Source organism: Hermetia illucens, chromosome 1, assembly GCF_905115235.1.
Source record: "Hermetia illucens chromosome 1, iHerIll2.2.curated.20191125, whole genome shotgun sequence".
Lineage (NCBI taxonomy): Eukaryota > Metazoa > Arthropoda > Insecta > Diptera > Stratiomyidae > Hermetia > Hermetia illucens.
This window is the reverse complement of record NC_051849.1, coordinates 58498016-58513935: the sequence shown is the minus strand read 5'-3', so window position 1 is coordinate 58513935 and position 15920 is coordinate 58498016. Positions and strand designations below refer to the sequence as shown.

Sequence of the window (15920 nt, the reverse complement as noted above, 5' to 3'; positions counted from 1 at the left end):
GTCGACGTCCGTTAGATGGTTTTCTTATGTGCGTTTCCCCATCCTATTCCAACAGGAAACGGATGCATCCGAAAGATTGATCTTGAATGCATCTACTTATTTGCTCCTCAAATATGTGTGTGCAATGATTTTCTGTAACCATAAGATTTCAAAGAATATGCTGGGTGTTGAATCTCCTTTATATAGTCTTCTTGGTCGCACCAAAGTTCATTTACGTGAAAAGAAACATCCTAATTGCGAGGTGAAGGGATCAATTCACTAGAAGCATCTGATCTAGCCCTCCTGAGGTCTTGTTACTCCCCAGGTAGTATTTTCCCCTACGAGAGCGCAGAACACCCCAATAGACATGGGAGGCTGTTCCGTTCTTTTCATTGCAGAGCCTGCATTATGGACCTCCATTTCAGGCAGATGTTTTCATAAGGAAAAGTGACTGATTACTAGACCTATCAGTGTTTCCTCGCAGCCGCAACTTTACTTTCGTGCGAGTTCATCCGTGCTGTCATTGCCATGCTCCACGCCAATGTTATCTTGTTGTTGGCAGATCTAAATGAAATTGGCAAAGCAACAAGCGTACATACAATATCAACAAAAGAACACAAGAGCGAATGGGGATAATTATGAAACCTCCGTCAAGAAACGAATAAAATTATTAATTATTAATTCTGACACAGAAGAATAAATATTATGTGAGTTAATTAAGAAGTATTGACGATAGCTTAACGAGTAATAGAACAAAACAAACTTATAAAATGGTGAAAAGTTTCAAATGTGGATCACAAACTAAAACCATAATCTATAAAGATGAAAGCAATGATGTTAGCTGATAACAACAGCATTAAGAAGGTTGGGCATCCTAATTGAGAAAACATGGAAAAATCGGAGTCAAAAGATGTCTTAAGCCCCACGTTCAGTTCGGCGTACCGGTTAGGCCGGAACCCTCGCACCCGCCAATTAAACTAAATACTCTGGACGTGGAAGGCCTTGAAAAGAGAATTTGAGATACTTTTGTGTGTGTGTATTTATCAAAAATGTTCACCAGCAATAAAGACGTCTACAAAATTTTCGCTCTTAGCCTAAACAAACATGTCTGGCCGGCTGGCCGAATCATTTTACATTCAATCACCTTGAATAGTCAAAACTGACAGACCTAATGCATCCCATCCATGTTACGACCACCGGTCAAATGCGAAATCTTCAGGCGTAACTGACAGACCGAACTGAACGTGGATGGCGGATTTGGGATGAGAATATTACAAAGGTAGGAAACAACTATCTACGGCATAAAAAATACTGGCAAAAGTTTTAAATAGTAGAATGAAAAGGTGAGCTGACAAAATGATTGGGGTGTATAAGGACGGTTTGAAGTAAGTCAGATACTTTGAAAGTGTTGGGAGTTCAACTTTGATGACTACCGTGGACTTGAGGTAATCGACAACATTGATTGATATATTCTGTACCAAACAATACTGCATCTTGGCACTGCAGCAAATTTCCCCCGCCAAAAAAATGAAAAATGAAATGAAAGGCAAAAACCAGAATAAAGACCCAACTGACCAATACCTTTGACACAAAAGCTAGACTGAAGCAAGAAAAAGAACTAGGTCTAGTGTTGTTTAACCTCGCTCTAAGGAAGGACAAATACAAAAAGAACTTTACTCTATATTTCACAGAAGATATTAATATTCTGCCATTCTAGCTGACATCTCTTAAAGAAGGCTTGGGAAACTTGAGCCAAAGAGCAAACTAACAAGTCAGTAAAATGGAAACCGAAAGACAAATCAAGGAAAATACCCTCAATAGACAAAACTTACCACCTGACGAATATAATGTAGACCATATGATCGAATTCATATATTTCCGGCGAAAGAATTGATGGAAACTACCGAAATGAAATGAAAAACACAGGCCGCTGATAAGACGCCAGTTCTGATGATCTTGAAGGCCCATGTTTCCAACATGAATAGAAAAAAAAAGCTCCAAGTAAGTCTTGTCTATATAATACTACTGGGGTCCATAGATGAATAGTTGGAACAAGTGAGGAAAAAAAAGCTACACCCCTAGATTGTATGAACTATTCATTTATGAATTTATGAATTGATGTGGAAACTACAATGAACAGACCCGTATAAGGACTAGACATGTCGAATACCAGAAAGATATTCGATGGATAAACTGAATGACAAAAGCTAATGTGGAAACTTTGGAAATGCTGGACTGCTTCTATCAAAGATGGCTACACACTGCTGTTTAAATTAATTGATACAACTGAGGACGCTGCCTGCAGAAAATTAAGGCCCGAAAGAGGATGCAGTGCCACAAATCGATGAAGTAATGAAAAAAAGTTTATTTCTTGTGGTTGGCATGATACGCTCCACTATCTATAGCCAACAAATACCCCTATTCGTGGATTATACTTATTCAAGCAATGAGCCAGCTAGAATAAATACATGACATACATATGTATTCATATACAATATTCACTATATTCGCTAGGTAGAAACATTAACATCCTCACCATTTACTTCACATTGTTGATTTGCAATCGTGTCATTCATTAATTACAACATTTTGTCATTGTGGGTTATTTGCGCACCACAGCCCCTTTATGGCACATTAAAAAATAAAGATACTTAGATCTTAGTATCTTTCAGAGTTTTCGCGGCGGATTAATAGACTTTCAATGAGGTTTTGTTCATTTCAATATTATACTTAAATGATTCTGCTATTTTATTGTTGACAACACGTTTCTGTCGTTTTACGGTTTGCCCATTGAACAATTCGAATTCCGTGGACATTTTAATATTGTACTCATAAATAATTTCGAAATGCCTCATCACCTTAGGGGAAGAAAAGCTAATCATGTGAAATGTTATATGACATATTGAGCTCAGGACAATATATCAAGAAGTGTTGATAGTGTTAGGTGTGGCTTTCCCGCAATCTATAAAGTGGGACATTCAAAAGTGAGCTTTGTTTTAGCATTTTTAAGTAGTTAATATTAAAAAAAATAATCAATGTATTCATATGAACGTGTTAAAACAAAATTAAATATTTTATCAGGTATTTTTGCGGTTTATAATTAATTTTTGAGGAAAATATTCCATTTATATTACATTTGTTCATTACCCTGAGGAGAGTTAGGAATATTTTTTATATTCCAGCGAAAGTCAGATGATATTACATGGCACCACAAAAGTTTATTGAAATATTATAGTAATTTAATGTCACCATGTCTGAAACTGATTATGAAGGCTTTATTGAGTTGCAAACTCATTTTATGCCATAATTTTTATTCTAAACGAAATGTAATTGGATTTTGTTTTGCAATGAGAACTTGAATCAAGTATATAAATTAATTAACTTCAAAACACCAGTTGTAAAATCAGATAAAGTCACGACTAGAGCAATAAGCAACCATTCAACCACAAACAATTAGATATGTATGTAAATAATTAAATATAATATGTTTGCGGAAACAAAACGTTGAAACCATCAACCGAGAAAACATTCAATTTCAGCACAAAACTAAGGAAACAATAAGACGCTCGATCAGTCATTCATCTCTTCAAGATGCTTTAATTTCTCTGGGTAATTTTCTCCAGATAGTATTCAAACATATACCTACGTATGTGTTTGTATATATCAAACAACTGCACAAATAAATCGAAACCATATGCAGCGATAAATAAACGACTCACATCCAGTGATTATCGAATTCGAGAAAAGTCAAATTAATTTCAAAATATGCCATGAACATTCAGCGTTATGTCCTCTTCATAGATAAATTTCTAATTTTAGAAAAAAAATCATTGGATTTTATATCCTTTTTCAGCCACCCTCCTTGACAGGACATATCGTCTTATTCAAAGTGAATGTTTGGTTGAATACCGAACTGCAAGAGCATATGTGAAATTTGAGTCCTAGGCGATAGTGCGCATCATAAACCGGGTGCTCATGTGTTAATCGTACCCTTGGATTTTTTGTGAAAATTTATAGATAGGGGAAAAAGGAATTTTGGGCAATATTATGAACCTATAACGTGAGTATCTGAAACTTGAATTAGAGAAGATGCATTTTTAAGGTTTTGTGTGAAACAAAACCTTATTAGAATCGAGACGGTGTCTGTCTGTCCGTCTGTCCGTCTGTCTGTCTGTCTGTCTGTCTGTCTGTCTGTCTGTCTGTCTGTCTGTCACACCCGATTTATTCGGAAACGACTAAACCGATTGTCACGAAAATTGGTGAGAGTATGTAATCTGGTGATCCCTTTACATGCAGTAAGTGGCGCCATCTTGTGTTAAGTTTAAGGGGGGCTCCCCATACATGTGAATGGAGGGTGCAAATTTTTTTTTCACAGAATGTAGCCATGTAGGGTATTAAATGAAAGGTCTCAATTAGTACTTTTCGAATCTGGTTCAATATTTGATATTAGATGAAACATAGGGGAGTGAGGGTTCAAAATATGACCCACAAAAAGTGTAACAGGTCTCGTTCTCAGAACCTATCCAACCGAAAAATCTGAAAAAAATCACAGTGGTGCATCTCTACGAAATCTAGGCCTCAAAATATATCCGGTTCCGATATCTGCACAAATCAAGTTAATAATAGTATATTTCCACATTTTAGAAATTTACCCGGCACTCCCCTTATGCTCATCCTAGAAGTACAAAATTTGGCATGCTTGTAATGAAGAACATAATGCACAGTTTGGTCAAGTTTGAAGAAAATCCAACCATTACTAACAAAGTTATAGGGGGTGAAACTTTACAATTTTTTGTGAATTTTTTGCACTCTACAACCTCCATGACGTCATCATCACATATCAATTCGTCAATACAACAACGAAATGAGTTCTTATGAATTGGGTCCCAGAGAATTATTTTGTTTTAGTTTTTTAGTTATTTGTCAGCCAGACATGTGTGTATGTAGGTATATAATATATGCGTGCTAATGAACTTTGCGGGTAGTGCCTAATTCAAATAGATATAAGAAGTAAATCGGAAATATGGGTACGATCAATTTATATACGTGCATATATGTGTACAGTATTCGGTAATAGGCAGTTTGTTTGTTTAGGGTGAGTGTGATATCTATGGCTGTAATATGTACGTATGTCTCGTAGTTTGGAAAAATATGAAGGATTATGTTGAATTTGTAGCTATATACGGACGGAAAAATGTGCGTTGAAGTTTCTCACATAAGATGAACACAAAACCTTTATACCCGAAGCGCGAGCTTCCGGTATTCCGACTTGTTTTCAATAACTTGAAAGGATCCCTTGAAAAGAAAAAACGATCATTTTTCAAAATAAGATTTTTAATTTGCATTCAACAAATTTTATCAAACTTCTCCTATTTTATCAATGTTATGAGAAAAATGATACAAATATCTCCTATGTTGAACTTCATGGAACGTAGGTCTGGTTAAAGTAATAAGCAGGAAGAGTCCTTGTTTTTAATGCTGCTGCGATTTTATAGTTACTACTTGAGTTGCAGTTGCCTTATGATTAAGCATTAGTTCAATCTTCTAAAAAGATAAAGACAGAAACAAAAATCATAGGAAGAATTTCACCTTCTCAAACTATTCCCACACATGAAATACTTCAACTGCAGAAAAGATATGGCATCTCAGTTGGACGTTAATAACAATTATGTTGCGTTTCTTGTTATAAAGCCGTTTAGATAAGAAACACGGTACACAGAATTTATAGTTGGTCTATGTTGATTCGACTTATTTGATGCTACCCTTACATCATATACAGTAGAGGTCGTATGTACTGTTCGACAGTAATCAATCGTCAGCATCACATACAAAGACATCCTACATATATTTTGGAAAACCTTTCTAAAAAGAGGAATTCCCGGCAGGTCTGCTAAATCGATAGTTAGTTGGAAGGGTCAAAAATTTCGACAACCCTTGTGAAATCTGTCAAATGCCTTCAACTCTAATATTTTGGAAGCAGGAAACTTTATCTGAGGATAATGAGATGTAAATAAGTAGATTCTAAAGAATTTTGAATACCATGTGTTCCAGGGTTTCGCACTAAAGGACGGCAACAAATGGTTCCCGAAATATTAGTAGCATATAGACGGTAATTCAGGGAAAATTTTAGCCAAAAACAGGGAAACTTCTACCCTAAAAAGTGGTTAGCAAACTTACTTAACTTCCAAAAAAATTGCACCGCATTTGGAATCACGCTGCCATCCGTTTATAAAACTTGCCAAAGGTGGATGGTCAATGGTACCATTGCTTTAAAAAAGTGATGCAACGCTCAGGAATGGAAGACCTAATGAAATTTTTGTCTGAAAATATTTGGGTGCTTGATGGTTCCATTTTTATAAAGCTCGTAGTATAAGCATATTAAACGAAGGTAGACTATTCACTTTAATCTTTGGATGTAGTTTGCATTTTTGTCCTGCAATAATTTTGAAAATAATAGTAGGTTGTGCAGCAAATTCTCTCATATGATGCTCTAACATAACCATCTATATTACTACAAAACTCTACGCTTCTAGCATGAACTTAAGAATTTCCAGTAAATTTCCAACATATAATAATATTCTATTATAAGCTCTACTGGAGCAGATATCATTTTGGGAGACATTTTGAGGCCTGGATATAAGAATGGCCCATTAATTTAAAAGACCCCTTTCTGTTACTTCCCCCTCTACCGCTTTGCAACTAATCATCATTAATAACGACGCAACAACCGATATCTTGCCTTAATAAGGAACTCCAGACACCCCATCGAGTTCCACCAATTTGATATTTTTAACAGCAGTTTGACGTCCCGGCCTACGTTATCGCTCCATCTCAGGCAGGGTCTGCTACGCTCTCTTCTTCTATTTCTACTATAGATATTGCCGGATTTCGGGCTGAATCATCCTCGTCCATACGGATTAAGTAAGCTGCCTATTCACCCGGATTTTGCCTACAACAAGACACTCCTGATATCGCTCATAGATTTCGAAGTTATATAGGCTACAGAATCGTCCATCCTGCCTCGGACCTTTAATACCCCACATGACTACTATATATTCGGAGGAAAAATGTACAAAGGACACTTCCTTAACTCAATTTAGAAGAAGATTGATGCTATCCTGAATACGAATTCGGTGGTCCCAGCCACAACTTCCATTGCTATATTACGATCCAAAGCCTTAAGGGCTCCTACAAAAAGGGCGAATTGACTTCAACGGCCCAATGTACAGCCGATACAGATCTTCCACAAAGCGAGCTCATTGCGGTAGGTAACTATTATTACCAAAAGTACGAAACACTCAAACAAACCCCCCCGTGAAAAGTTCTAGAGCACATAAATAAGAGCAGACAAAAACACCCAATACCAAGAAAATCTAGAAACTCCAAGGAGGCAGCGACGAGACGAGCACAACGTTTTAATTCCGAATTGGATTCGCAAATGAAATCAAAATGGGAACAAAAGCTTGGACAAGCTTATATTGTGAAACCAAAGAAATAGATGAAACAACAGAGAACCCGTCCAATGGGAAGCTTCACCTGAAACGCCAGAAGAAGCAGAACGAAAAGACGCTCAAATAGCAGAACTTGGTCGGTACATCATTAGAAATGGAGGCGAAGGTAAGGCAATTGAGCCATGAGATAGCTGTGCAGTGCAAGGACCTCGTCAAATTCCAGACGGGAGTGTCGACTAGCTTGTAAAAAGCATACGGCAACACGCAAACAACAATCATAAATTTGCCGACTATATTGGCAAACAAGTTGCTGAAAACTGCAAATGTCTACATCGAATTTGTCTTCTGAAGGATTCAAGAGGAAATATCTCCTGTAATTTGGTTTGCACCCCTTTAATACGGTCACGTTACTAAATTTTGCACAAGCTACGATGAATTAGATAGCTCCAGACAGTGTTGGAAAAGGCCATCAATTTCTATACGGACCTCGAATGCATATTCTGTAGGGATGCAGGCTTGGATGGCAAGGGCCACGGCGCAGGAAGCGGAAATGCCTGCTGTCTAAGAGGAGTCCAAAGCAAAGCCACACATGATCTTTTGAGGCCAGACAGGGTAAGAGCTCGAGCTGTCTATAGCACTACAAGCGTCGAATATCATCTGAACTATTGTTAGATCCAAGCGTACGACCTCCCATGGTCTGCCTAGCAGAGAAACGAAATTTCAACAACAGGTGACTGACATTGCTGAACTTCATTCTTACTTAAATCGGCAGTACCTCTACCTTCCACAAAAGCAGGATAGGCGCGATTGATGACCAGGTTATTACACAGAGAAGGAGGACATACCAAGCTTGCCAAAGAAAATTGTCAAAGCCAATTCATGAAAGAATTTGTTTAAGGAACTGTGCAAACGTAATGGTTAATGAGCCCAGTTTTATTACGAAGGATAGTAACTACTCTCTCTCCACAGCAAGATACCTACGATAGTAGGAAAACAGATATCGCAACATTTGTATAGACCAAGTTTGCGGAAAAATTCGAACTTGCTCAAGACTTATTTGCAATTTCTGTATGTTACGTTTAGAATGTAGAGAACGTCAACCAATATCAGTTGACGACACAGTAACCAACAAGGCTCAATGCTGTCATTGGCAGGAGGGGTTAAGATAAACAAATCTTACGACATACAGGGTGCGGCAGCATAACTTCCTTTTTTAAAATGCGCGCCACTCAGTTAGTTGATGTCATAGCGTAGCGCTACTGGTCTCGTTCAAGAGGGAATGCTGTAAAGTTTTGTCCCGATACGGTTCAGTCGCCATCATGCGTTGGAATAGTGAGGAGCGTGCCATTGCCGTTGAGCGTGCATTTCGGAATCGCTTTAATTTAGCCCCGTTGGCTCCCGTCCCAGACCGCAAATCAATTGTTACATGGGTCACTACATTCAGACAAACTGCAAGTGCGACAAAAGGAAGAACTGGAGTCCCTCGGCCCGTTAGATCACTTGAGAACATTGAAGCAGTGAGAGCGTCAATGTTGCGATCGCCACGGCGTTCTGCGCGCAAACACGCATCTGCCCTTGGACTATCCGATCGTTCTGTGAGAAGAATTCTTCGTGATGATCTTCATTTTCATCCCTATAAGATGGCGATAGTGCAGGAACTTTCAGAACGTGACTTCAATTCTCGGATGAACGCGTGGGAGCTTCTTCTTGATGTCGTTCCCGAGGTTGCTATTGTTTTTTTAGCGATGAAGCCCATTTTCATTTGTGTGGGTCGGTTAACAAACAAAACATGCACAACTGGGCTGACACCAACCCTCGAGAATTGCATCAAAAGCCTTTGCATTCACCCAAAGTCACAGTGTGGTGTGCAATCTCCTCAGCTGGAATTATTGGTCCCTGGTTTTTTGAGGAAAATGAGGTTACAGTGACAGTGAATTCGGACCGGTATGTAAACATGCTACAGAATTTTTTTTCCCACGGCTAGAAAATTTGGATTTGGGGGACACTTGGTTCCAACAAGAAGGTGCAACAGCACACACTTCAAGAGCATCGATGGCTGTTTTGAGGGAACACTTTCCAGAGCGCCTTATCTCAAGTAGAGGCGATTTGCAATGGCCGGCGCGCTCTCCCGATCTGTCCCTTTCTGATTTTTTCTCTCCCGGAGGCAAGAAGCTCCTCCATGCCGAAATCGAATGGATACTAACTTTGAAAGTCATGGAGAAGCGCATGTGACACTCCGATGAAACTATAGCCTGTGTGCTGGCTTCAGTTTTCGAAGCTCGTTCGGTTATTGGGTTACCTCTGCTCTCGTAGTTAACAATGACGAACCCGGATGGTCATTCTGGCCTAACCTTGTTTTTCACTCATAATTTGAATTGGATTTCCGTACTTTTGCGAAAAACCGACCCGGACTTGGTTGCAGAAACTTAGCATTGACATAAGGACTATTTATGATCCCAGTTTCCCACCGTTTCTGACAGTATGATCTGTTGAAACCCAACCTCCTGACAATATGTAGCAATTATCACTGATTTTCTAGATCAATAAAGAACACTGGTTCTACTATGAACTACCCTCGGGAATCAATAGCCTAAATATGGTGGATAAGATGTCAGTGTCTCCATCATAAGGATTATGCGGATAGATTTGTTCACGGTAAAGTTTCTTAGATATGTAAGAACTGAGCAGTCCTCTCGCCTGTCAATAAGTCAAAGGACAACTTAAATAATTAATATTTAATGCAGTTCATTCACAAGAAAATGTACGTCAATATGCGTCATTAAATTTTTTCATCTCCATCAATTTTCTGACACAATCTGTTCATAATTTACATGAACAAAACATAGCAATTATCCACGTACCTAACATTCGCGCCGACACAACAAACTTCTATGCAGACATTTGTAAAAGTGGTTGGAAGCTGGAAGAGAAACAACTCGTGGAATCTTAGATGATTGTCCTAATGAAATTAGCGCCTTCGTTGTACTCATTTGAAAATATTTCCACTTTGAGGTGTTCCGTCCACTTTGAGATCATTAACGCCTATGGTGAATGATCTTAGATTGGCTTCTTGATCTCACCCATTTTAAGATACACCAAGTTTCTCATGGCTTTGGATAGTTTCACGACGCTAGAAGTGCAATGCTTTGCTGCCTATGCTACTGAATAATCCTCTGAATAACACCTTTTCCTGAGAAATGTACCATGAATGCAAATTGACTTGACACAGTACTTGTTTCTGCGTTTTCTTGTTACTATTGCTTGCTCGAATAATTGCGCTATTATATGAGTTGTGAATGTAGATCAGCAAAGGAAATCACTTTTCTCACTTCCTTTGATTTAGATTTAGATTGATTGAATAGATTGAGAATGTGATACCGACTTGTTTGGGGACAAAAAGGAAACTAAACTCCATAATTTGGAACAAACTAGTCTGCTGTTTTCAAAATGGGCGTAGAGTGTCAATACATCTCATTTTCAATACATATTAGAAATTAATAAAGTGGAATAGTAGAATCTACTCAAAATAAACAAAACTTCAACTGCATCACATGGCACGTCCCCAGATCTCCTTACACCATTCCATATTAACTTTCAAAGAAGTAATTTCAACAAGTTTTCTGGCACGCGACAATCCACCCCCCGTTAACTTGAGAGTACATCAGACGAAAATCAACACTAAAAATAAATTCTTGAGCTAATTATAAATATTTTCATGACCCACGATGGAATTTCTGATTTCCTCGATAATACGCCCTAACCATTCAAGGTTGCACTGTCCCCTGTTCGAATGCACTAAAATCCAACCAAATATACTCCTAACGGCTCCCCTAAGATTCAGATTTTCAAGAACACTCAAACCCAAAACGAGTCTGGATGATGAGATAAACGAGGGCTCGTGGTTGCCCAATTTTCCTCCATCATAACATTGAAAATTAGGTCTGGGTGACACAGGCAGACATTACCATAGACAATCAAATCAGAGCGAGAGAGAGTATCTTTTGCTGCCAATAATTTTCTAAAAATAAAATGCATCGCACACTCGACATGCATTTCTGTGAGCGATAAGCCGCTTTAGATATTGTGGTATTATTGATCCAGGGTGGTGGTGATGGATCGGCGATATTAAAACTCAGTTTTTCATACAAATGTGTCTGGCACTTAGGCCATGATCGGATGTACCCTAGAAACCTCTATATTTGGCCACTTACTTGTCTCACTTGTTTGTACTGTTCTTCGAAGCTGTAGCCATTATTCTGTTGCGACGAATTTGAAGCCTCGCTGGAGCTTGATGCATTTGAACTTGGGTTTGCTGGAAGAATAGCAGGAAAGTGATAAGTAAACTGCCGCCTATACTATGAAAATAGAAATCGTCAACTCACCATCTTTAGAACTTGGAACATTATTGTTAGGCGATGCGAATGGATACCCATTCGAATGTGATACCGAAGTTGGTGTTTGTGATAAATTTTGTGGTTGGCCTAAGCCATTAGACTGTGCAAGTGGAAACCCTGCTGCACCTGATGGAGGTAATGTGGAGCCATATGTGCTGTGTGGTGCATAGTCTTGATCCTGTTGAAAGAATAATGTCAACACATTAGTTTATGCCATGAAAATGCAATGTTCACAAATAAATATTTTCTTTTTAATATTAAAATAAAATTTGGGATTATCTGATTCGTGCTAACAACAGAAGCAAGCTGGACGGGGGAAGTAGAAGTTCAGAATGTCGACTTTCTTCAACTTAACCTATTTCTTATACCTCCCTGGTGTAAAGGCTGGGGCGTACTTTCCACATGAACAGAACAGAACATCTAACTTTCTTCTAAGGACAACTCAACTAGAAAAGGCGGAAAGCAGAAGCTAATGTGAGTGATGTCTGACGCTGGCTCAGACATTTGCCTCACAAATGTCTGTTTGACGCGTGAGACCGATACAAAAAAGATTTTGTGTGAAACAGATATTTGTCTATCGCAGACACTTGTCTGACAGACATTTTTCTGTCTGATGTCTGAAACATGCGCAAATATTTGTCTGCGTATTGTATGAGGCAGCCGGAGGCATTTGCCGAAGCCAAACATAAATTAATAATTATTCTGTCGTGTCGTTCCCAGTGGGCGTTAGCAAAACTGTCGTGTCGGTCCCAGTGTGCGCGCTCCTTAAGGCGGCGAAAGAGAGCTGTGGAAATCGAGCTATAGAAGATGCGAAACATCCAGAGGACGGGCTCACACGTGCGAAATTAGGACGGATATGCATATATCTATAGCTGTTCCGTAGCCCCGAGCTTCACATTAGAGAAATTCACATCATTGCAGGAAAAGTAATCCTTCAATGCAGTGAAACCAATGAAAGAGAACGAATACTTCTGGAGACATTTTCGCGCTTAAATGTGGTAGGTGCCAACTCTGCAGGGGTCAACAGGTTTCGGAGGGGAGAATTTCAATCGGTAGTAGACCTCACCTTCGCCACCCTAACCAAGGACTTGAAAGTGGCGTCTCAGCGAGGAGTACACACAGCGATCATCAGCCTATCATCTTCCAAACCTCGCAAAGGAGTCTTATGAAGCCATTAGAAAGAATAACCGTGAACTGGGTAACTAACAAATTTGACGCAGAAAATACATTGTCATCGGGAAGCGCCCAAGAAAAAGTTTCACAGGTCGTGGGAAAATTGCCGCGGGGTAGCGCTTTCCGAAGGCGAAGTCCCAATTTCTGGTGGGATTCTGAAATCGAGGAATGGGGAAAAACTGCCTGAAAGATAGGAGACGCTCGCAGCGCAGAAGAAACTGACCTGGAGGAACTACACGTGCAATACAAAAATGCGAGTAAAAAATTACATGTAGCTATCACAAAGAGCAAATCCGAAAATTTCAAGTGGATGTCTGAGTTTGATCCATGAGCTGGCGAAGGTTACTGATTTCATCACTAAAAGCCAAACGCCAACCGTTACTTCTCGCAGAATATAGTGAATACTCTTTTTCCGGAAGATGTAAACTACACGAGTCTTCCTGCAATGCATGTAAGCCCCGACGAAGCTCCTGCAGTGGTAAATAAGGGCATTCTAGATACAGCAACTGTTTGCTTATTGAATATAAGACCTCAGGGTCTTATGGAGTCCCTAGCATTGGCCTAGAAGTAGCCGCCAACATAACGCCAGGTATGTTTGCTCAAGTATTCACGGCATGCCTTTGAAAAGGAGAATCTCCCGAGCAATGGAAGCTACAAACTGATACTCATTCCAAAATCAAAGGGAGAAGAGGGATCATTCATATCGACCAATACGTTTAGTCAATATCATTGGCGAACTATTGGAAACAATCGAGGCATCGAGCAAACTACAAGCCCCGAAATATATTATATGCATTGTTGTTGAATTTCTCCTTGGGAAAAGATAGACTAAAAATATTCGTGAGATGCGTGGTGCCAAACGGTTTTGTCTATCCACATTCGTGTGATACTCACAGTCAACGTCTTGAATTTGCACAGAAGCTTCAACTTTGACCTATTATAACTTTGTTGGTAATAGCAAACTTGGTACAATCATCATCATCATCAACGGCGCAACAACCGGTATCCGAACATCTTGGACAGATATCGGTTTGAAGGGTATTTCGAACCTTAGGCACCACATAGTGGCAGCCTGCTGATTTATTTTTTAGATTTTTCGATTGGGCAGTTTCTGGGAATGGGTCCGTAAAAGCAATGATCATTTTCGACTCCCCGAATTTTCCGACAAATATCAAAATCAAGACCGGCTTCGGAATATTTAAACCCCCCTTTTGCATGTATGGGGACCCCCTTAAATTTGATATAAGATGAAGTAACTGTAACACTGTATGGTAACTGGAATGAATTGCATTAACCGATTCCGAAAAAAATGCATGTGGCCGACAGACAGACAGACAATAACACAAAACCTTAAAAAAGAGGAAAATCATAATGAGTCGCAGTTAAGGAGTGATTCAGTCCCGCGACGCAATTCTTTATAGCAGTTTCGTGGGGAGAGTGGAAGAAAAGCAACCAAAGAATAATAACACCACAGGAAAAATGATAAAGGAGCTGGGTATGACTACAGAAAATTATCTGAAACATGTCTTTAACACGATCATTGAGTCTGCCCATTTCACGGAAACCTGGGGGATTTCGAAAAAGCTAACCCAAGTGACCTCATACAGACCTATTAGCATGCTACCTGTTCTATCGAAATTTCACTCCCTAGGTAAAAATTTCAGCCAAACTTCCTTATTATCTATAGTCGCTCCGAGGAGCCCAATTAGCGCTGTAGTGCGCCGTTTTGATGCCACAAACTCCTCAGACCGTGACTGCTGTTATGAGAGCGAGGAGGCAGAGTCCAGCCGCTCAGATCTTCTCCCACCCTGCAACTAGAGATCTCTCTGAGGTCCCAAAAGAATGGTTTACCCAAACTCTAGCTAGAGCTTGGTAATCGCAAAGGAAGTGCTTGAGGGTTTCCCCCTCTTCTCTGCAGCTTCGGGAATGCGAATTGTAGAGTATGCCGAGCCTCGCGCCCGGGCAGACCGCCGTCATCTTGTATACATTTGCACACGTCTGGTACAAAAACTCTCGCGATCGGGTCAAATCCTCCTTGACTTAGCACAGGTGGTTAGCCTTCGCCATCTGAGGGTTCGCGGCTGCTTGGTAGTGCAAGTAGATTCCGCCAGCGGGACACAGACTGTACGCGCCGAAGTATTGCCAAGAGCAAAACCCCGCTTGGCCAATCCGGCAGCCCGCTCGTTCCTCTTTTCGTTCCTATGACCGGGAACCGGGTGACTTTAAGCGTACCGCACAGATTGCTCAGTGCGTTTCTGCATTTCCCCACCAGCGTGGAAGATGTCGCCGCTTATTGCAAGGCCTTAGTGGCCGCTTTGCCGTCGATCAGATCATGCCCCAGCCATCGACAGGCTTCCAGTATCACCAATACAGCCGCTTGGAATACACTGGCAAAACCTGGGGCACCATACGACTCGAATACACTGTGCGTATGCCAATCTTCCTGTGAAGAAATGTTCCTTCTTTCCTGAAGGAAAGAGTGTTGTTATTATGAACAGAACTTTCAAAGTTGTGACAATGCTTTTGGCGGTCTATGATAGTTTCACTATCTTTGGCAAATTCTTCTTGCTAGCCACTGTTCCAAGTCCTTAATATTTGTTCAGAAAAACACGGGAATATAATGAAGAACTGGTAAAAAGTGACGTGGATGTAGTTGGCACGTTTGCTATACCATTCATTTGCTAACCACAGCAATTAATTTAGCCTTCATTTACCTTGACTATCTGCATGAATGATTGATTACGCACATATTTTCATTTAGCCAGCAAAACCGTGAGTTCATGGGAACATTATCTTGACAAAACACCCAGATATCATCTTTCTTGTTCGCGGACTTTAGGTGGTATGCCTAAAAAGTAAGGCTAAGTTTGAAGACGCGTCAAAAGTTTAAACGCTATCATCAGTCGATTGGCGTTCTCCTCAT

At 39.9% G+C, this 15920-nt stretch overlaps 1 protein-coding gene across 2 annotated transcripts in view; it reads right to left on the bottom strand.

The window, feature by feature from the left end:
- The window catches only part of LOC119661661 (protein dead ringer), a 219741-nt gene that overhangs the window by 135548 nt on the left and 68273 nt on the right, over positions 1 to 15920 (bottom strand). For both annotated transcript variants that reach the window (XM_038071094.1, XM_038071095.1), the window contains exons 4-5: positions 11813 to 12002; positions 11642 to 11742 (exon numbers count right to left, since the gene is read on the bottom strand). In XM_038071094.1, coding sequence (XP_037927022.1) covers positions 11642 to 11742; positions 11813 to 12002 — 291 coding nt within the window. The remainder of the gene's footprint in view (positions 1 to 11641; positions 11743 to 11812; positions 12003 to 15920) is intronic.